Below are 23,083 nucleotides of genomic sequence, written 5' to 3'. Positions count from 1 at the left end.
ATTTATAACAGCCCCAAAATGGAAACGGCCCATATGTGAGCATCCAGAAAGCCAAACCAAACCCATTGCCATCGAGTCAGTTCTGACTCAATAGCAACCCTGTAGGACAGAGTGGAACTGCCCCATAGTTTCCAAGGAGTGCCTGGTGGATTTGAGCTGCCGACCTTTTGGTTACCAGCTGCAGCTGCTAACTACTGTACCGCCAGGGTTTCCATATGTGAGCATATGAATGGTTGAAAAACAAATGGATCCATCTGTGTCATGGAGCCTCTGGGTAGGTTCGAACCCCCAACCTTTGAGTTAGTAGCCAAGCACTTAACTGTGCCACCACGAGATGTTAATACAATATGAATCTCAAGGTCATCCTGAAAGGTTACATATCGTGTGTCCATTTATATATAATATCCTTGAAATGACAAAATATAAGGATGGAGAACAGATTACTAGTTGCTGGGGTCATGGGAGAGGAGGGGCACACAGGAGGGAAGTGGGTATGTTTATGAAAGGGCACCATCAGGGATCCTCGTGGTGACAAGACTGTTCTGTGTCTTGACTGTGGAGGTAACCCATAAACCTACACGTGATAAAACAGCATAGAACTGAATGTCCACAGATGAGCCCAAGACAGTATGGAGACAGCTGCATAGGATTAGTGGGTTGTCGCAGCGTCAGTATCCTGGTTGCGATATTGTACTCTGGTTTTGCAAGATGATACCATTGGGGGAAACTGGCTAAAGCATGGAAACTGTGGTGGCGTAGTGGCTAAGAGCTATGGCTGCTAACCAAAAGGTTGGCAGTTCGAATCCACCAGGTACTCTTGGAAACTCTATGGGGCAGTTATACTCTGTCCTATAGCGTTGCTATGAGTTGAATCGACTGGACGGCAGTGGGGTTTTTTTTTTTTTTTTTTTTTTTGGCTAAAGCATATACAGATCTCTCTCTATTTCTCACCACTGCATGTAAATCTAAATAATCTCCAAGTAAAAAATTTAATTTAAAAATGAAATCAGGCTGATAAAGTAGAAATTGTACAGGAGTACACTCTTTTTAAGGGGTGCTGGTGGTGCAAATGGTTAAGCGCTCAGCTGCTAACTGAAAGGTTGGTTGTTCGAACCCACCAGCAGCTCCGTGGGAGAAAAATCCTGACGATCTGCCCCCGTAAAGATTCCAAACCCAAACCAAACTGACTGCTGTCGAGTCGATTCTGACTCATAGTGACCCTGTGGGACAGAACTGCCCCATAGGGTTTTCTAGACTATAATCTTTACAGAGGAGCCCTGGTGGTGCAGTGGTTAAGCTGTTCACCAGCCTCTCTGTGGGAGAAGGATGTGGCAAGTTCAAACCCATTGACCTTTTGGTTAGCATCTGAGTGCTTAAGCACTGTGCCACCAGGGCGCCTCTGTAAGGATTATAGCCTAGAAAACCTTATCAGGCAGTTCTGCTCTGTCCTACAGCGTTGCTATGAGTTGGAATCCACTCGAAGGCACCTGCCAACAAACAGCAACACTTTTAGGAGTGTGTTTTTAAAAGCATGTACAGGTAAGGAACTTGAGTCATGCCGGAGTACCATACCTCTTTGCTAAGGACCCTTTCTCCCCCGATTTTTCCCTGCTTAGTGCCTCTTGATTACTGTGGAGCCTCCACCTAACTTGTACTTTATCTAAGCAGCAAGCATTCATTCCTCCTTAAGGAAAAGGCCACTAGTTTTGACATTTGGCTGGGTCGTACCTGTGGGGGGCAAGTAGAGAAAGAGCAGAAGCTCCAGACGCCAAGAGACCAGAGTTCCCCTTGTGACAGTGCCATTTCTCCAGTCCTAGCTGTGACCCTGGTCTGCTGGCAACAACTCTCTAAGCCATGTGTCAACCTGTAAGTGGGGAAAGCATCCTACCCTGCCTTCCTCTGCGGGTGGTGATGATTACCCGAGAATGTTCATACCAGGCATGGCATGCAGCAGAGCCTAGTACCTGTGAGTTACTGACTCACGGAACACTTGGAGCACATTTTAAGTTCTCTCACCTTTGGGGATGTGTTCTGCTGCCCCTGCCAGACACAGACCTGGGCTCTTCTCCATCATGAACAACCACTCTTCCACGCTTGCCCCCGGCACCTGTGTGGGAAGCCTTTCAGTCACTCTCAACTGCTTTTTCTTCCTGCTTTTAACTGCTTGAGAATTTAAGACATAACTTCATATGGAAGCATGATGCTGCAACTCTTCGCTTACAAGTTTGATACCAGTTCGTTTCTGGTTCCTTTGGCTTGACAAGGCGTTCTACTCTGCCTCTTCTTAAATAACCCTTTTTTTTTTTTTTTTTGGAGTAATTTTAGAAAAGTTTCAAAGTTAATACAAGAGCGTTGGTACAGAGTTCCCATGCCCCTCTACCTGGTCCCCCCGTTTGTTGACACCTTACATTACCAGAGTTCTTCTATCACAATTCGGAAGCTGGTGTTGGTACATTACTATTACCCAAAATCCAGGCTCTTCTTCGGATTTCACCAGTTTTTCATCAGTGCCCTCTTTTGGTTCCTGGACCACTCTGCCTTTTGAAGGGAATTATCTAAATTAATGGAGTTGCTTGACTGTGTTTCTGGTTTAAGCTCCAGAATTTTGTGGGAGCTTTAAAAAAAAAAAGAATGGTGAGGTCAATCTCCTAGAAATTCTATGCTGTCACTCTGATGTGGACACGAGAACCTTCCCCTCCGCCAGCCCCAGTACATTCTACCGCAGAGCCATGCAGACATGGCTGGGAACCGCAGGCTTGGAGGAGAAGGTGATTTCTGATTTCCGATGAGGCTCATTGTGCTGCTGATGAATTTGGAGAACTAATTATGGGCATTTCTAAACTGCCCTTCTGGGATATGGTTGGGGTTACCAGTCAAAAGTAGTGTGGGACTGAAATTTATATACAGAAAGACACTGGTTTTCCAATTTATCTTGTTAACTCCTGTTTTTCAGTAATGTTCTTAAATAGGTTCAGAAATGTTTATTAATTAAATTATTTTTTCATTTGTGAAGAACGTTAGGCTTTTTTCGGAATAGTTTAAGAAGTGTGATCTAAACTTTATGAAGTTACATTATATATAGAATGCTAACCTAGCCAGAAAGGTTTGTCACCAGTTTTGAAGGGTAGCATGGAACTTGGGGTGAGTGAATTGTGTCTCTATTGATGTTAGAAGGGTGAGGGGTTTCAAGCAAGGTAGAGTGTGTTTTGGTGAAGAGGTATAATCTGGAGACCCATGGTGTCATTCTGCTTTCATTTCTTTCCTCTCCCATTCTCCTCCTGCCCTTGGAAGAAAGGACAAAGGAAACAGGGAAGAGATGCCTGATGAGGCCAGGGGCTAGGAGATAAGGACTGAGCCAGAAGGGGGGTTGACTTTGGATTCAAGGTGAACTGATGGAGCTGAGGGTAGAAGTAGTTCTGTAAGGCTCCATTCAACCAGTTAGGGACTAAGCATTGGCCAGCGTGCTCCGAGTGGTCCGCTGTCTTAATAGAGCCCTGATTTTGGTCACAGGTTCTATCACTAGTAGGAAAATTTAAGGAGGAGTCTGGTGTGGCCAAGGCACCACCTGGTGGTAGTACACGGACTCTAGCCTGGATGCCTGCAAGGTCTTATTGTAAGTGTTTAGGGAAGGTTTTGATAACTTTTTGTGAGGTGGCAGAAAATGTCAGAGCCAACAAATTGACAGTTTTGCTTTCTTCATCAGCTATCTCATCCAGGAGTGAGATTCAGGTGCTAGATTTGTGCTTTGGCCATCATTTCCATGGCAATTGATATGTGTTCTCTGGGGGGGTTATGACATCACAAATGGAAGTTAAAAAAAAATTTTTAAATCACAAATGGAAGTTAGTGGGAAGAAAAGCTGAATATAAGTAAGCATTAGCATCCTCAGTAAAGTAGGAGGAAACGTAGGGATTATAATTAGCTAAGGTAGCTTTTCATGTGTTTCTAAAGCTACTCTTTATTAAGATATTTTGTGACTTTTATACACACACACACAATTATGTCTCTTATACTTATCACAAGATTTGTTGTCAAAGGTTTCCCAATCACAAGTAATGGAAGCTGTTTTCTGTTGTATTTCTAGATGTGATGTGTGTATTTTGGAATGCTAATTGCTTTACTTTTTTCCTACATTTAGTGTATCAGGGACATGTCTAAACTGAAGTATTGCCTATTGTCATTGGTGTTTGCCATGTATTAACTGTGTTCCCAGTCTTATTATTTGTGTCAAAAAGTAAGTATTTTCATTCATGTTTGGTGAAATCAGAGTTAACAAATTGCTGAGAAAATTCCAACGGGGGCGGGCAAAAAGGAGGGGGATCACTATATAGCGGTAAATGTACAGACATGCCAATCTTGCACTTTCCTCTTCTGTCTGGTAATAAAAGGAGGCAGTGTTTTACTGCCTTAGGGTTTAGGATATTTCTGGAAGCCTAGTACAAACTTTGTGTGGATATCAGGCTCTTTTGTCACTTAATTCTGGTCCAGGGATTTTCTGTGTCTTAATTAAATTTTTAATCCTCCTGCTGAACTAACTCATTTATGAGGAGCTTTTTTTAACTAGATACTTGGTCCCTCAGGAGCTAGACTTGAATTGCTAACTTACCTGAAAGGTCCCTTGGCAGTTGGTTGGAAGCTTTGTGGGGCCCTTTGTGGGCCAGATCGTGTTCCTCACACACGTGGTGGGCCGACCGGTGAGCTGTCGTCATTTCACAGCCACTGGCCTCGACCACCATCTCTCTGAGTTTGAGGGGTGGAAAAGAGCAAACTGGTCACCCCAGCATGAATGTATACCTTGGTCTGTGAAAGATGGGAGTGCTGCTGCTTAGAAGAAGCTGTTTCAGTGGTAGAACTCAGCTTCCCTTGTCTCGTAGGGCCCGCCTGTAAAGAAATCCTGCCTTGATTAACACTAGAACAAGATCCTGCGTTTATAATATGTTGGGCTTTCTTCAGTCACCATATTGCAGTTAATCCTACTACCAGAAAAGTGAGAGTAGAATTTATTTTTCCCTTCTCACCCTGTGAAGTAAGATGTTGTGATGGTGACTCACAGATCTCATGATTTTTATGATTGCCATGACTTTTGGTGAAAAAGCACTCCATCTGAAACAAGCCCTTAAAGTTGCCTTCTTTCAGCTATAACCTGAACTTATTTGTATCATATAATCTGAATTCACGTGACCTCCTGAAAACTGTAAGCTTTGTCTCTGTGTCAGAATTATGAATCAGTTGTAGAATTCTATGACTTAAAACAGTTTAGACTGGTTATATTTATCGTCCTTGTTTTAGGAACGATGCCTTGTGTTATATGCACGAAAATATCAATTTGTCATTTTTGCGTTATAAATCATGTCTTAAAGCAGTTACACTAGAACAGCTTTGAACTGAGGAACTAAGTTTTAAAAATCAGGTACACTTCAAGCAATCTTTTTAAGATTTATGGCACATTCACATAGAGTGAGTATGTCCTGCAGCGTATGTATGTATGCAATGAAAAATTGACAAATCTCTACTGCTGCTTCTACAGAGCCTCCTAATAAGTTCTTGTGTATCCATGCTCCCGGGGTTTCTTTATGTGCGTAAAGGGAAATAAGAATTGATGTATTTTTGTTCTAACACACCCCTCTTCCTTTTTATAACAAAGATTGCACGTGATACATATTGCTTGGTATCTTGGATTTTTTTTCCCCCAATTTAAAGAACTTTCCATATACATACATTGAGTACCTTTTTTGTTAAATTGCTGTATAATATTTCTTTGGTGGAATGTTCCATAATTTATTTAACAAGGCTCCATAAGGTTTTTCTCCTCATAAAGCATTTTTAAGATGATATAGTTTTAAGAGGGTAAAAAAGTTTTAAGAGGGTAGATACGGATTAAAGACATGTTAGTTTTCTTCTTTTTTTTCTTAAGCACATCACAATATTTTATTTGCAGTTTGAGCTAGTTAAGTACCAGCAAAAACAATTTCTCTCCTTCCTGTCTCTCTACTGAATGTAATCCGATTGCCTACCCTCGTCCCTTTTTTTTTTTTTTGGTCAGAGGGTTGTGATGGTGGAGGGATCAGGTCAAAGGTATATATATATATGTATATATGTGTATATATATATGTTCTTTAAGATAGCTTTTAACTTAGTTAAGTGTATATATTAATATTTAATAAAACAGCTTTAAGAGACTCAGGATTGAGAATGGTTGCCACCAAAGCTCAGTTTGGGTGGTAATACTTATTTCTTGGCTTCGAAGAATTTCCAAAGTGTTTGAGATCCTTAAAAGGAAAATAAAAGTATGACTTACATACCATCAGGAATTATTTGTGGGGGTTTTATGAAGCAATCTGATAGTTTGGGATTTTGGAGAGCGCCTAGAGAGGGAAGGGTTGCTATCCGTGGTGCTGAATCAACCCTTACACTAGGTCCAAATGGCAGAAAGGCTCTGAAATTTGGGAGACCAGGCGCATACTTACCTGGCTATTTAAAGTCGCATATCTCCTGTTTGTACCCGAGACTATTTAATTTCTTTTGGAGTGCCTAATGTCAGGGAATGCTGACTTTCTAGCATGGGGGCCAGCGTTAGTTCCAGTGAGCTGTTTGTATATGAGGAAGAAAAGGTGGAGTTATATGTGAAGTATGGCCTTTTTATCCAGTAGAGCCTCTTTACATCCTAAGTGTTGCCATAGCCTTTTCTCTTTAGTTGGTGGGCCTGTGTCAGTATAAGATTCTCTTTCCTTTTTTATTTTATTTATCTTGTTGACATTGTTGAGAATATACACAGCAAAACATACACCAGTTCAACCATTTGTATGTGTATAATTCAGTGACATTGATAACATTCTTCCAGTAGGGCAGCCATTCTCACCCTTCTTTTCTGATTTGTGCCTCCTCCATTAACATAAACTCACAGCCCCTAAGGTTCCTATCTCATCTTTCGAGTTGCTGTTGTCAATTTGATCCCATATAGATAGATCTTAAGAGAGCACAGAGCTCAAGGCAGACATTCTTTACTAGTTAAGCCAAAATATTGTTTGGTTTTAAGAAGACTTCAGGGGATGTTTTTGGTTTACGGTTTAAAGATTACCTCAAAACAGTAGTTTCAGAGGCTCATCCAGCTTCTGTGGCTTCAGAAAAGTCTGGAGTCTGTGAAAATGTGAAATTCTGTTCTGCATTTTTTCCCTTTGGAATTAATGAATAACACTAGTGATGAGAATGTTATAACTGTAGTTTACACCTTATATTTGCCAGTTTTTGCTTAAAAGTTTTGAACCTTGGCTTCTGATGATACGTAAATGCCTTTGAGCCAGATTTTAGCAAGCATGTAGAATGGCAGAATCAGCTTATCGGTTTCTCAATCCTTTCTAGACACGCTTCATAATGCCATCTTCCAGTAAGTCCTCCACTCCATACTCTGTGCCCCCAGAACTCCAGCCCTGGTTTTGGCATGGATTTATACTTTGCTTTCATTATCCAGTAATTGTCAAGTGACACTTTGAGAAGGACAGTGTGATGTGTTTAAGGTACTGACATGTGTCCGTGGTGAAAAGCTTAAAATGTTTAATCTGTACTGTTCTGTATATATTTAGTAACTCAATAAAATTTTTTCTAGGATTGAGTTTTAATGTGTTGGAAACGGATTGCAAAATAATGACTTGAAATTTCTACCTCCACACATCAATTTATAAAGATTCTTAAATCTAAGAGTATTAGAAGCCTGTAGTAGAATGAGTTAAATAAATTTTACATAAAATCAAGTTTTAAATATTGCAAATGGAGCAGATTATTGTGTGTTCAAATTCCAGTCAGCATTTTGAAAGCAACAAACATTCCTATTTAGTGAACACACTAGTAGAGAACACTTTTTGGATTAGATTAGATGTTTTTATTATGGTGTAATTGGAACTTAATAGAGGCTGGAAATTTTCTCGTAAATAAATACATTTTTGTTTATTTAATCTAAGTCATGAAAGTAAAAGCCATGGAACTTCTTTGTTTTCTTGAAAGCTGGAGATACGGATGACCCACCAAGGATTACTCAAAGCCCTGTTATCAATGGGAATGTAGCCATGAGCGACGGGCATAACAACGCAGAGGAAGACATGGAGGATGGTAAGTTCCTGTGGCTGGCTTATTTGCAGTGGGCTGAAAACTTGTCGGAAACAAAAACAGATGCGATCCGTGTTTCTTCCTTGAGTACATCTTGAGTTTCTTCAGAGTAGCTAGTTTTCAGGGGGTTGTGTCTGAGGAAAATTTATGAGCCTGTTCTGGTTTTGAATCGCAAGATTGCCTACAAATTCCAAGGTGAGTTGATTGTCCCCAGCCTAGGCGAGAAGATTTAAGCGCAGGAGTTTGTGTAACAGATGGGTATTTACTCATGCCTGCAATTTTGCAGCCACTGTTAGTGGCATCCTATTCAGAACAACAATATCTTACTCTCCTTTCCTTTCCTTTGTGTGTGCAGCAAGATACTTCAGACTTTGGAACTTGGCTTTCCATTGCATTGTCATTGTAGCGTGTATATCAGTTGTTTGTAGCCGATAATCCTTCCCCACTCCCGTGAGGTGTGAAATGAGAGTCAAGCTTTGGGCTTCATTCTCCCGCACTAACCTCTGGTCTGTATCTTCTACTTGAAGAAGCATAGGCACGTGTACATGCATGGCCATTTTGTGCCTAGGAAATCACTTTTTTCTTTCAAGGGTATTTCTTCGTTATAATTTATCAGATTATGTGCTGTACATTTGCGAGGTCAGAATCCTGAGAAGATAGCAGCCAATAATCACTTTATGCAGCCCTCGGAATCTTGCAGTGTAATATGAAACCATGTTCTGTCGAAAGCATGTCCATCAATCCTCATGAGGGTTGTGTCCTTCCCAGGGGAGTAACGGGGCAGTTGAAAGAAACCATCAGTCACGGGCTGCACCACCAGAAGGACTGCTGTCCAGACCTCCTGCCAAAAGTTCAGCCTCCATGAGAAACTGCAGCCGTAGTTGAGAGTTCTCTCACAGTGCGGTTTACCCCTGGCAGCTGGCTGAGGCAATATCTGAGGAAGGTAAAGAGGCGTGGTCTCAACCCCGCAGCTTTGTTACCTGTGGAGTGCGCTTTCCTCTTAGATGAAGGGCAACGGTGTGGGTGTGGTTTCTTCGGTCTGTGGGCTGTTGGTGGTTTTGTCTCAGACACCAGAGACGCCAAAAGCGGTTCAGGGAGTGCATTTGGGAAGGCATGGTCAGGCCTAATGGACAAGGTGTGAATTTGGGATCGGTTCTAGTCACTTGTGGAGCAGGAACTGGGCCAACCCAGTCAGAGCACGCTCATACAGAGCAATTTCATACTAATATTTCTGCAGTTTTTTTTTTTTTTTTTCTTTTCCTTGAGGGGGGAATATGGAGAGTGTTGGGAATGATGGATAGATGTAGATATAAGGTAGGCCTTCTCAACCTTCACGTGTTGACATTGTGGGTCAGATAATTCTTGGCTGTGGGGGGCTGTTCTATGCAGTGTAGGATGCCAGTATCCCCCCTACCTCCACCCCCAGTGACAACCAGAATGTCTCCAGACGTTGTCAGTGTCCCTGGGGGCCAAAGTTGCCTTGCTTGAGAACCACCAATAATGAGGCTTAGTGTAGGTAAAATACCCTTACTTTAAAGACAAATTCTAAGTTACTAGTAGTAGATGAAGGTGCCAAACTGTAGGACCTAGAAGTGGATAAACCCCTGTTGTGAGTTCTTAAATGGAAAAGCTTATTATTGGAGAAGATAGAATGGTCTTCAGTAGCACGTTTTTCCTAGTTTGGAATTTTAGGTTAAGAGAGTGTGAAAAGATCATGTGAACTTCATGGCAGGACAAAACCTACTTAAAAGATGACTTATTTAAGTTCACACACACACGGAAAGTTTTTTCCTTCCATTTCCCCCCTTTTTGGGGAGGGGGAGGTGGGAAGATGGTTCTGGTTTCAGGAGCAGGATTCTTAGGTCAAGGCCGCATTTTCCAAGCTGAGCTCTACTGTGAGGAGTGTTGTTCTGCAAGGTGTAATAAGTGTGCTGTGAAAAGTGTCCAAAATTCTAGAAGGTTTGAGGATTGCTAGATAAGAAGTTTATTGCAGAACTTCCCAGAGCCTTTAATAGGCTAACATCCATTGCTTCTCCAGAAGAGTTATTGACTCCCCAAGACCTTAGACTTCAGAACATCCTTTTCCTGAATCTCCTATTAACACCTCAACTCAGGACACATGCTCTGGGAAACCCTGGATTAGAATTGTTTTGGACCCAAGTTACCAATGCCCTGAGTGGTGTGCAGAAAAGCCTTCTTTATGAGGGAATTTTGGGAATGAATTAGAAAAATGTATGGTTGAGGTGGAGAGCATTAAAAAAAAAAAGGCAACCTTTTAACCTAGACTTCTGGGCAGGTATTAGAATCATTTTCTAGTCATACATACTCTACTTTCCTGTTAGTTTTTCCTTAGATGATCAAGACAAGTTGTGGAGCAAATGCAGCTGCCTTAGTTAGACCTAGGTGGACCTAGATTTAGGTTGTTGGTACCAGCGTTGGGGATTTAAGTAGGATTTGCGAAGATTTGTATTAGAATGAATTGTTGAGGTTTGATGAAATATTACATGAGAGCCATTTGGGAAAATTTCAAGCTAACCTTTTCAATTTAAAAACCCAAAGCGTGGTATTCTTCTCGACTTCCCTCACGTGTCGCTATGAGTCGGAACCGACTCGACGGCAGTGGGTGGGTTTTCCCTCACGTAACCAAAGCTCAGGCCGGTACATTGGCCTTTGCCCCATGAAGATAAGATTGGTGTTAGAATGGGCACCATGGTAGCTTTGCACTGTATGATCACTGATGGTGCTCCAAGATTGAGTTGAGGCAGAATCAGAAGGCGGTGGGGTTTTCCAGGAGTCAGACCAAGTGTCTGATGACGGCAGTCAGGGCAAACTCATCGTGCCGTCACTTAAAATAAAAGGAAGGGTGGAGGAATGAAGTAAGTGCTCTGTTAATGTCAGTGGCAGCTGGGTAAATAAGAGTCTATTTGGTGACGTATCAGTTCTGCAGGATACAGGCTATCCTTTATAATTCCAAGTGTACTTTTTTTCATCTTTAAAATAATTATAGACTCACAGGGAGTTGCAAAAATAGGTATATCGAATACTGTGTGCTGTTCCCGCATTTTCTTGAACAAAGATGTTGGTCAGACTAGTGGTAATTCCTCATAGGAAGATAATTAGGCCAGCCCTCTCTGCCAGAGATGGATATTAAGTCTGCGTCTGTTTTTTCTTTTTTTGTAAGGCCTCCTGTCTTGACCTTTTGATATTTAATATAATTTTTCAGTTATTCTATTAGTTTGAAGAGTTTAGAGCCACTGGGGTAAAATTTTTATTCCTCTCGAGTCTCATGCTCAACTTCCCTGTTTGCAAACTAAGAAACATAGGTCTGTTCTAAGAATGTACTAGGCACGTGAGACAGAAGTTTAGTGTATAATTGAACAAATGCAAGTGAAGCTCTGTGTACTAGGGCAGTACTAGGCAATGAGGGCAGAGAGATGAATACATTGCGGGCGCTGCCTTTGAGGGGCTTGCCACCTAGTGGACTTGGTGCTGCATGGAGTTTTACCATCTTTTGGGCCTGTTGAATATTTGAGGAATAATTGAGGAATTTGACTAAAGTGTGGTAGTGAAGAACAAAAAAGTGTTATTTATGGTACGTATCAATCTTGTATGTATGAAAACTTAATCCTACAGAGCACTAGATTGTGTCTGAAAACAAAATAGGTGAGTTAGAAGAAAGGCTCAGCCTTGTGGCCTTGGGATTTTAGGTTCCAGGAGTGCTGTCCTGCGGTGATTTTTTGTTTGGTTGCCTTCTATGCGGGTCCTTGGTCACTATAAAGCAGGCATGCTAACATTCTGATGTTATTGGGGTTCGTGCTTAGTCGCTGTGCTTGGTGTGAACAAATCTTGGGTGTTAGATCCTCTGTGGTCACTTTGTAAAGCACTTCGGATAAGCCACGTAACCTTAGTGAGCCTCAGTTTCCTCACCTGTAAAGTGGGGATCAAGTAGCACCTGCCTTTGCATACCCTGCGTGATTTAAGTACTGCTCAAACATGATCCCCGAGTCTATAAAAACAGGCGGCAAATGTTTCCCCTACATCATTCTGGACATTATTACCTTGAACAAGCTTCTTGCCTTTTTAGTAGTCTTTTATCCCTCAAAGGGATCAAGGTAACACCCGCCAGCCAGAGATTCCAATCAGTGATTTTCTCATAAACAGGACTCCCCTCTTTCGGCTGCCTTTCCTTCCAAAGGGCCTCTGCTGAGCTGGGTTCTGTGGAGTAAAAACATTTGAGGTAAAGCGTTTTTTTAAAAAAAGGTAAAAGCGACCACCGCCACACATGCTTTTGCTTTTTTTTTTTTTTTCCTTTGGTAAAGACTACTACCCTCTCATGAGGACTGTTGGACATGTTTTCTTAAGAACAAATTCAGTCAGTCTCAGACTTCAAGCAATTTCTATGCATTGAGAAGTGGCAAATACTGAGAACTCACTTGTGTTTGGAGCCTGAGGAATTGTGGATTCAGCCGTGACTGCCTTTTGGGGGCTGAGGACAAAGGGTGGGCGTGTGTTCTTCCGGACACACTCTTCCTCACCTAAGCCCGCCAACCTCACTTTGTGGAACAGGGGAGGGCAAACCAGAACCCGATCCTAAACCAGAAATTGCCTGTCAGGCACTGCCTGTTATTGTTCCCCCAAGTGTCGCCCTGGTCCTGTGCCAGTCTGCCAACTGTCCCCGTCTGTGACGAGATAGGTACAAAAAGTGAGGGAAGGCATTCAGAAACTTATATAGCAGTTTGACCATCCCACCGTAATTTTGTTATGCTTTATAAAGTGTTGGTCAGTCACAGATTGGGGGGTGTGAGCTTAAAGGACTGCCCTTCATGAAGGTAGTTTGAGAAGCATTGATGTATGGAGTGAGACCCTGCTGGGTTTGTTAAAGCATGTGAGTCACACACAAACCACCGTCAGCAAATAGTACAAGGTGGAATTTTGAATTGTGACTTCGGGTTGACTAACCCACTACGGAACCCACTGCCATCAAGTCAATTCTGACTGATAGCAACCCATAGGACAGAGTAAAACTGCCCCATAGGGTTTCCAAGGCTGTAAAACTTTACAGAAGCAAACTGCCACATCTTTCTCCTATGGGGCAGCTGGTAGATTTGAACCATCAGCCTTTCAGTTAGCATCCAAGAGCTTTAACCACTGTGCCACCAGGGCTCCTTTCGAGTTGACTGAGTGGCACTGTGTCAGTACTTTGCTTTTTATTGACAGAAACCTTAATACCTTAAATTGATCTTCAGTGTTGTTAACATCTAACACTTTATATCGTTCATGCTGAGAAGACTACCAGTTTCTTGAATTTTTTTTATGATCCCCACAGAGGGAGTCCAAGCTGGTATTTCACAGAAATTGTGAACTGATGAAGTTAACATTTATTTTTAGGCCAACTTCTTAGCCACCTTCTTGCCTCTGAACAGGGCTGTGCTTCCAGGGGAGTGGCGGTTTCCCACTCACCTTGAAGTCTTTATATGCCAGAATATTCAGCACTCCCAGTTTCTCTTCTCCAGACGACACCCAAGTCTCAACTTCTTTCTTTCGCTCCACAAATCCCGTTCTTGAACAGATGTTCTGCGGGCCAATTTGTTCTTTCTTCCGAGACATGGTAGCATAGACAGTCCTCACGGGATACGTTCTTGAATGTAAGAGGGAAGACCAGGGTGTCTGTCTTTGGCCTCTGAGTTTTGGGTTTCATAAGAAAGTGTTCATCCATACAGAAACTGTATGCCAGGTCTCGCTGCTTTTAGGCTGTTAACAAAACTGGAGGCGATCCCCGTATCTCCCCAAGAGTTAAGTTGCAGCAGTGTATTGCGGTCGCAGAGAATGTTTTATGCTAGTGCTGTGAGTTTTGTTTGATGCCCTGGCCTCTGTGACTGACACCGCGTTCTCTTGCAGACACCAGTTGGCGCTCCGAGGCCACCTTTCAGTTCACTGTCGAGCGCTTCAGCAGATTGAGCGAGTCGGTCCTTAGCCCTCCGTGCTTTGTGCGAAATCTGCCGTGGAAGATTATGGTGATGCCACGCTTTTATCCAGACAGACCACACCAAAAAAGCGTAGGATTCTTTCTGCAGTGCAATGCTGAATCTGATTCCACGTAAGACCGTTTAAATGGTGAAGTTACAAATCTGCAGATAGTTCTGTTACATAATCGGAAGCCAAATTGATCAGCTGAGCACCTTTTCTTTTTCCTTGCTGCATCCACATAGTTCTTTTAATTTTAAATTGGATTAAATATATTTCCCTCTTTAAAGCCCACTGGCAGGTATTGTATCCAAACTAGAAAAGTATGTATTTTTTATTGCAAATAAAAAACTTCCTGTGTTAGAATCTGGCAGCCCATGGGAATGTAGCCAATCACCTTGGCCACCTGGCTTGATTCTTGTTCTCCCAGTAATGGCCTGAGGGGAACAGGTAGTTGTTATGGAAGGCTCTTCCCTCTTTTCATTGTGTGATAACTAATTCCTAACATTGTTCAGAAAATAAAGTAGTTCATGGGTGGCACAAACTGTTAAGTATTGGCCTACTAAATAAAGGTTCTAACCCACCCAGAGGCACCTTGAAAGACAAACCTGGCAACCTGTTTCCAAAAGGTCACAGCCTTGAAAACCCTATGGAGCAGCTCTAGTCTGCGCACACGGGGTTACCAAGAGTCAGAATCAATCGAGGGCACCTAACAAAAACCAAACCCACTGCCATCAAGTCGATTTCGACTCATAGTGACCCTATAGGACAAGAGTAGAACTGCCCCATAGGGTTTCCAAGGCTGTAATCTTTACAGAAGCAGACTGCCACATCTTTCTCCCACCAAGCGGCTGGTGGGTTCGAACCACCAACCTTTTGGTTAGCAGCGGAGTGCGTAACCACTGCGCCACCAAGGCTCCTCACTAACAACAATAACATTCAGAAAATACAAATTAAAACATTCTTTGAGGTTTTTGTAACTTAAGTCTCTGGCTTATTTTAGGGAAAAAAAATTTTAATTTATATAATTTCTAAAATGAAGTATGTTATAAAATGTCTTTAAAATTGAGAAAAATCTTGGTGGCCTCTTTAGATGAAACTGGAGGTTAGAAATTTTACATTCTCATTACTATTTCAAACTTTCTATGTATTGGTTCTGAGTCAGAAGTTTATGATTCTCCCCTTAATCAGCTGACAGATTGTTTGAGGGCACATGGGTCCCTTGTTCACTCTCCTCATTCTACAACAAGGAAGACACAAGGGCTATGTCTGCTGGAGGCCCTTGCCCTCTTTAGGTCGTTGCCTTTTGGAGCCCTCGCTTGACTACAGCCCATAATCCATTCTTTTCCCTTTTTACTTTAATGTTCGGGAAGTGTCAAGCCAGTTTTAGGATGTAGCCAAGGCCTGTATATATAAAAAAGTTTTTTTCCTCCCGGTGTTCCCATTACGATCTGATCTGATGGGTTTTGGAGCTAGACTTGTGTTGGTCTAATAGACGACTTTAGCCTGAATCGTTGTTTGGCAGGAAGGGCCAGTACAAGCGACGACATTCCACCACTTGTTTTAAAGAATCTAGAACCATTTCAGGATTCAATTTTAACATTCATTTAAATAGCCCTATTTAAAAAAAATTTTTTAAAGCTTTGTTTTATTTTTGTTGTCGTTGTTGAGACTATACACAGCAAGACCATACTCCAATTTCTACATGTACAATTCAGTGATATTGATGACATTCTTCAAAGTGTGCAACTACTCTCACCCTTCCTTACCGAATTGTTCCCCCGCACCCCCCTCCAAATTAATGTAAGCTCATTGCCCCTGAGGTTTCTCTCTACTCTCTCAAGTTGCTGTTGTGGATTAATCTCATATAGATGGTTGCTAAAAGAGCACAGTGTTCAAGGCAGACATAAAAAGCTTTATTTTAATTGCAAACTTTTACTTTGGTGGCTTTTTAAAGTGATCTATCTTTTGAGTTTTTAAATATTTTAAACATTGACTCAGAGACCCATCGGTGGTCTGCCCCACCACTGGGCCGCATCTAGGATCTGCTCTCCTGTGGCTGTGGTTTGGTGCTAATGGCCAGAGTTCTCAAATGCTATGTAGGACAGCCACCAGGTCATGTTGCTGAACCAGTCCCGCTGGAAGCCCGAGTTTCTGCGCACTTCTGCACAGGCACGCATGAGTGGGCTTGCTCAGAGAACCTGAAAGCCACAGCACCTGTGTGCTGCAGGCACAGGAGTGACACTTAGAAGTGACAGCTTTATTAGTAGAATCTAGAGATTTCCATCTGTGTTCATCTAAAAAAAAAAAAAGCGTTATCATTCTTTTTTACTTTTTCTATTCTTTTTAAATTATATCCATGTTAAGTACTAAAAAAAAAAAATTTTTTTTTTTTTAAGTACTAGCACTATTAGGTGATCAAAAGCTAGTCTTTTACAAAATCTAAGACCAATATTTAAAGTTCAGAAACTTGATACTGTATCGATACCAATTAAAAAAAAAAACAAAACTCAGCTTAAAGACTGTTTAGGCATTAAAGGTTTTTTTAAACAAATAAATAATACCATGAATTAAAATATTACAGACTACATATGCATACCCCTAAACCCTTTTAACCTCTTTCTCCATCAAAGATTAAATGTGGGCCCCCTACAAAAAGGAAATACAAACAGGAATTTCACGGCTGATTTTAGTGTCTTTTAAAAAATGTATAAACTTGAGTTAAACCTGTCAATCAAACAGTTACTTGTTTTTAAACAGGTCGTGGTCTTGTCATGCGCAAGCTGTGCTGAAGATAATAAATTACAGAGATGACGAGAAGTCTTTCAGCCGCCGTATTAGCCATTTGTTCTTCCATAAAGAAAACGACTGGGGATTTTCCAATTTTATGGCCTGGAGTGTAAGTAACCATGTGGTTAGTCTGAATAATGTGAGCATTATTGCTTGTTCCCCAATTCTTTCTATTCTTTAAACCCCTCTATTGATTTTTTTTTTTATTTTAAATTCAAGACATTCACTTGAGAAGTTGGACAGATGTCTGTAAAAATGCATTTTCTCCACTTTCCTAACTTAGGTTTTTAGCAGCCATCTGCAATCAAGTCTCATCTTTTAGTCCGATATTGAAAGGCAGTTTGATGAGCAAAGTTTCCTTTGAAAGAAATAATACTCATCTGGCCACATCCCTGGGTCAGGTGTAGTGCTGGATAGAGTCACATAACTTAACTAAATCTCAAGTCCGTGAGTGTGGCTCCTTTTTGCAGAGGTGGTGATGAGTAAAACAGCCTTAAGGTTGTTACTGCTTAGCTCACTAGCCTGAGTTCTTGCAGGCGCCCCCTGCCTCAGCCCGTCCACACTGGTCGGCAGGCACTGGTTTCCTCCAGTCCACACGGTGGCATTGGCTCCGAATGCCTCAGGGCTTCTTCCTGGAGGGGCCACGGTGTTGCTGCTGGACCAGTGTTTTTGTTCAGAGAACAAATCAAAACACTTCAGAACCAGAAGTCAACTGGGATGTTCTAACACATGGACTTTTAATCCCCCTGGTGGTGAAGTGGTTAAGAAATTAGGGCTGCTAACCAAAAGACTGGCAGTTCGAATCCACCACCCGTTCTTTGGAAGCCCTTTGGGGCAGTTCTACTCTGTCGTATAAGGTCGCTATGAGTCGCAATTTGACTCAATGGCAACTGTTTTTTTTTTTTTTTTTTTTAATACAGGGCACTAGAGTATTTCCGGAGTATAGTGGTTGTCCATATATTCTTAAGTAAGTTGGATATTCTTATTTCTTTTTCATAGGAAGTGACTGATCCTGAGAAAGGATTTATAGATGATGACAAAGTTACTTTTGAAGTCTTTGTACAGGCAGATGCTCCCCATGGAGTTGCGTAAGTTTTTCTTTAATTAAGTGACGTTAAAAATGTCTTTGTGCTGGAGTGAAATACACCTTGACCCATATTTCACAGAGGTGCATGTGTCCCACAAAGGGACCCCCTCTGTGCTTGCCTGTTGGTGTGCACGGGCGCACACACACACACACAGTATTCACAGACTGGTTAACGGTGCCTGCCTCATGTGTCTTCATTGGTTTAACTAATGCAGTGAGCAGTTTCTACATGCTGCAGTCTTTGCTAGGCACTAGGAATACCATTGTGGTCAAAGTTATGGCTTTCTGTCCTCAAAGAAACTTCCGGACTGGCAGAGGAGTTAAGATCACTACAGAAATAACTACAGTTGAGATGGTCTTTTTTTTTTAAGAGAGTAGGGATGTAAAAATCTGGAGCATTACGAATGTACGATGATGGGGAACAGAGAAAGGGTTGAGAAGCCCAGGCAAGGTCAAATGATAAGAGGCATAAATAAGCATAGAAGAGGAACTGCAAAGTGTGCCGTCCAGTCACAGGGTCCAGGGGAGTCTTCGTGCAAGACAAGGCTCTTGCCCTTGAAGAGCATATAGGATTGGGTCATTGCCTGATGGTTGGGACAAAGGTAGGGAGGACAGTGTGAGTAAAGACAGAAGCGGGAGCGCTTGGGATCAGGCAGAGCACCATTTGGAAGGTGAATGACAGATGAATGAAAGCCAGGTTTTTTGAGGTGATCACCCAGGGGTAAAACAGTAACACACAATGTAGGAAGAAGTTGAGTGGCAGGCACCAGTGTCTTCTCGCTCATACTTTTTCCTTTGTTTCCACTCTGGCAAGAGTGCTTAGGATGGCCTGGACGAACGGCAGGGGGAAGAGCAGTAGGGTAGCCTTAACGCATTCTCTTAGTCCAGGCCAGGTCATCATGGCTGTAGTGGCCTGGGCGTGGCACTGGGAAGGCAGAGGGGAGAGGGTCGGATCTGTATGACCAGGCGGCTGGTGGAATGGAGGAGCCAGAAGCCAAGGGAAAGAGTGGAGTCAAAGGTGGCTCCAGAGTGAAGGCAGAATAACAGGAGAGTGAGGCCCTTTTGGGGACAGGGTGAGTGGGGAATGCATTTGAGAAGTTGTATTGATGCATCATTGGGTACTTCAGGTGAGGCATCTAGTTTGTGCTAAGGAAGACTTGAGGTGGAGTTGATAGAGAGGGATTTGGAGCTAATCCTGGGTATGAAGAGACTGAATGGAGCCCAAGGAAAAGAGCAGAAAGTGAAGGTAAGTCTGTTGGGACCGCCAAGTTTAATGGCCGACAGGAATCTTGTGCAGAGAGAAAAGGGTAAGATAACCCTTTTCATAAACGGCCATGGGAGCTGCTATAGGGTAGCACCCAGGGCTGGAGGCTCACTGTGAAATTTGTACATTTCCTTCACTGGCTGGTGACAGTGTATGTTAGAGTAACCTCTTAGATTTCAGGAAGGCAGTTCATAAGCAAGTGTCATGTAGATGTTTCATGTCTTTTTATGCAGTAATTCTACTCAGGACACTTAGTCTACAGAAATAACTAAACAGCAGCTTCACTTGCCACACCCAGTCGCTTGCCTGGGCTCTGTATAATCATCAAAATGGTAATACCCCCATCTCTATCCCAATGGTTCATTTGATTACGGGCCATCGATACAGATAGGTGCGAAAGATGCTATCTGTTTGGTATCTCCATTCCAAAAGGTGATTTGCAGTTAAAGTTAGCTGGCTGGTCCTAAAGTATTTTGGCGATTTTAAGATATGAAAATTCTTGACCTGTTGCCCTATTTTTACATCTGTAAGCTTCCCTCTACCCGCTTCCCCCCATGTGCATCCATGCTGGAGGGCAGCGCACTGTGATTCTGCAGTAGTCCCACCAGCAGAAGCCTGGAGAACCTGTCCCAGGCCTTAGGGTGTATCACCTGGGAGCAGTTTAACCCTGCCCTGGGGTTCTTCATGACAGTTTTTTTCCTACCCCAGAGTTCTTTTTTGGAATCCAAGAAAAGTCAATTCCAAATATGATTTATTGGCTTTCCTTGTAATTGGCTGGATTTCACCCTGAAGAGCAGCGATCAGAATCATCTCGGGTAGCATTTCCACAACCTGTGCTTCGGTTTGGTTTGTTTCTATTTTGTGTTGGTGGTGATGCTTGTAGTGCACCTCTGAGTGGGAATCTGGATTGAGTTTTTTGTTTTGTTTTGCCTTCCCAATCAGAACAGATTTCTGGGTTCAGTCTTAACAAAATCTGTTAACCATTATCACCTTTTTTTATGATTTTTAAAAAGCAACCACCTGTAATTCAGGACACTTGCATTTTAAAAATTTTCTTTATTATTATTTTTTACTATGTATATACACACACACACATTTTAACCAGGGCCATTTGGTAGAGCTGATGTGCTTCCAAGACTGTGGACTGACCCCTGGAATCACAAACACCAAAATTGCCTTGACACTGACCTTCCACCTCGCATTGGTCTTTTAGGTGGGATTCAAAGAAGCATACAGGCTACGTTGGGTTAAAGAATCAGGGAGCGACCTGTTACATGAACAGCCTGCTGCAGACTTTGTTTTTCACAAATCAGCTACGAAAGGTAAATGGATGGTGTTTCTCTCCCCCAGCCTCTCGCTCATCCTTTTTTTCAGGCACGTTAAGGGATAAGCCAAGCCCTTGTAGCAGCCTTTCAGGTTTCCCCTCCCTATACTACCAAGCACCGTCTCCATTGGAAAGCGCCCTGTTTGATGCTACTTACTTATGTTCCCCAGTGGGTAGATCAGCCAGCTGCTTTTTAAGCTAACTTGGATGATCAGAATTTTACACAGCTAACATAATTTTATAGGCCTAAATTTGATTAATTGTCATAAGAAATAACCTTCTGATATAAAAGTTGATGTTACTGTTTTTTAATGTAAAAGGTATTAGTGGCAACATTTGAAAAGTCAACTAATTGAAAAATTACTAGCTGCAGTGTCTAATCACTTATACATATGACTTAAGAATGTTAATAAAAATAACAGTCATACCTTGAGCTTAATGTAGGACGTCATTCGCATTTTAAGAATTTCATATGAACAGCATGGAGCAGAAACGTGTTGCTGTTAGTATGGAGGAACTATTGGCTTGTTCGTTGGCTTTTCATATTAGATGTGCAGTATCCTTCTAAAAAAAGCGTTAATTTCTACAATGGGATCACATCCTACAGCTGATAATGGGGATAGCTGGATATGGACAATTTCAGTAGCATTTAAGTTTTCATCACATCTTTTGTTTGCAAGTAACGGTAAGCTTAAAGATGTTGCTCTAAGTAGTATGAAATAAGAGTGGTTGTCTGTGGGTGGTACCTGTTGCCGTTAAGTCGATTCCTACTCATAACAACCCTGTAGGACAGAGTAGAGCTGCCCTGTAGGGTTTCCAAGGAGCGACTGGTGGATTCGAACTGCCAAGCCTTTTGGTTAGCAGTCAGGCTGTTAACCGGTGTGCCACCAGGGCTCTGTGGGTAATAAAGCTATAGGTAATTTTTTAAAAGTTCTTTTTAATTTCTTGCGTTTTCCTAATTGCCTTTAAGAACGTAACATGAGTTAAAAAAAATATTCCTGACATATTTGCGGGTAGTTAAAAGCCCTAGCAATCACCTTTAAGCCATTGTGATACTAGAAATGATAGTTTCACATAGAATTAAATTCTTATTTCTAACTAAATTCTTTCAGGCTGTGTACATGATGCCAACAGAGGGCGATGATTCATCTAAAAGCGTCCCTTTAGCATTACAAAGAGTGTTCTATGAATTACAGCACAGTGATAAACCTGTAGGAACAAAAAAGCTAACAAAGTCATTCGGGTATGTATTAGAAATTGGCCTTTCCCATTCTGCTGCTTTCATTTAAGGACGAATAAGTGGAGATGATAGGGTGTAGGCATTTCATGCAGGGAGGCTTGGCCATTTAATTATGTCACAGTGTTTTTACCATCGTAATTTTGTTTCACCTCTTTGGAAACAGAAACTTTCTTTTAGAATTTTGTTTCAGAAATTATTTGCCACTTTAAAAGTTTTCAAGAAAAGAGCACATATAGCATTCAAATGTGTGTACATTCACCTGCAGCTACCACCTCCCCTAGCACCACGGTTTTCAAAACAGGATATAAAAGTTGTGGACATTTTGGTGTCCACTGATAAATTCAGTTTATCCTTGAATTATAAACCTGAAACCCATTGCCACTGAGTCGATTGCAGTATGTAGTGACCCTATAGGACACAGTAGAACTGTCCTGTCGGGTTTCCAAGGCTGTAATCTTTACAGAAACAGACTGCCACATCTTTCTCCAGTAGAGTGGCTGGTGGGATCTAACTGGTCGGTTGGCAGCTGAGTGCTTTAAACATTGTGCCACCAGGGCTCCTTTTTCCTTGAATTAACCCCCTCAAAAAAATTCATGAAAAAAGAACTTAAGAATATTAATTGATTATTATTTACAGTTTAGTTTTTTTAACCTGAGTTACTTTTTAATTTACTCTCATTTGAAATTTGGGAGTTTAAACGTAGGTGCTCATTTTCTTTCAAAGGTGGGAGACTTTAGACAGCTTCATGCAGCATGATGTTCAAGAGCTCTGTCGAGTGGTAAGTTCCAAGCAATGATTGTATAGTTCTGACATTTAATATTCGAAGCAGTGTCAGAAGCTGGTACCGAGTAAAACCTCAGACTTCCTTCATGTCACTGTAGTTGAAACACACCCATCTTTATTTAGGACAAAAACTAAGCTAGAAAGACATAGAAGCATCTATTTAGTTTAAACCCAGAAAGAATGAACAATTGAATAAAATGAAAAAAGGAATAATTGGTTGAAGTGTTAAGGGAGGCTTGAGTTTAAATAGGAGCAGACATATAACATGCCCAACTGGTATTACACATGAGTTACGAATCAGAGATACAATGGATTGACATAGGCGGTGGCCTTGATTGTCCTAAATCAGTTTAGAGTAATGACTTCTGTTAATACTCCAGCCTCCAGTGACCTCCTTAGCATTGTAATTGAGGCCGACCTCTCGTTCTTCAAAATGTGTGATCCTTGTCCTGTCAGGAAGACACACACACACAACATGAAATGGCTGTTCAAGGTGATTGGCTGGGCAAGGTGTGTTTTCTTTTTTGCAGC

General features: G+C 41.8%; 1 protein-coding gene across 2 annotated transcripts in view; it reads left to right on the top strand.

Moving 5' to 3' along the window:
- USP7 (ubiquitin specific peptidase 7) overlaps positions 1–23,083 on the top strand; it is a 70,579-nt gene that overhangs the window by 26,065 nt on the left and 21,431 nt on the right. The window contains exons 1-8 of one of the 2 annotated variants that reach the window (XM_049902787.1): positions 8,015–8,103; positions 8,869–9,043; positions 13,999–14,197; positions 16,825–16,963; positions 17,854–17,942; positions 20,419–20,527; positions 21,642–21,772; positions 22,493–22,547. In XM_049902787.1, coding sequence (XP_049758744.1) covers positions 14,112–14,197; positions 16,825–16,963; positions 17,854–17,942; positions 20,419–20,527; positions 21,642–21,772; positions 22,493–22,547 — 609 coding nt within the window. In that variant the 5' untranslated portion in view covers positions 8,015–8,103; positions 8,869–9,043; positions 13,999–14,111. Of the gene's footprint in view, positions 1–7,998; positions 8,104–8,868; positions 9,044–13,998; positions 14,198–16,824; positions 16,964–17,853; positions 17,943–20,418; positions 20,528–21,641; positions 21,773–22,492; positions 22,548–23,083 lie in introns of those variants that run through there. The other variant, XM_049902786.1, reaches the window with a different exon arrangement.

Source organism: Elephas maximus, chromosome 12 (genome assembly GCF_024166365.1).
Source record: "Elephas maximus indicus isolate mEleMax1 chromosome 12, mEleMax1 primary haplotype, whole genome shotgun sequence".
Lineage (NCBI taxonomy): Eukaryota > Metazoa > Chordata > Mammalia > Proboscidea > Elephantidae > Elephas > Elephas maximus.
This window is presented reverse-complemented; position numbering and strand designations above follow the sequence as displayed.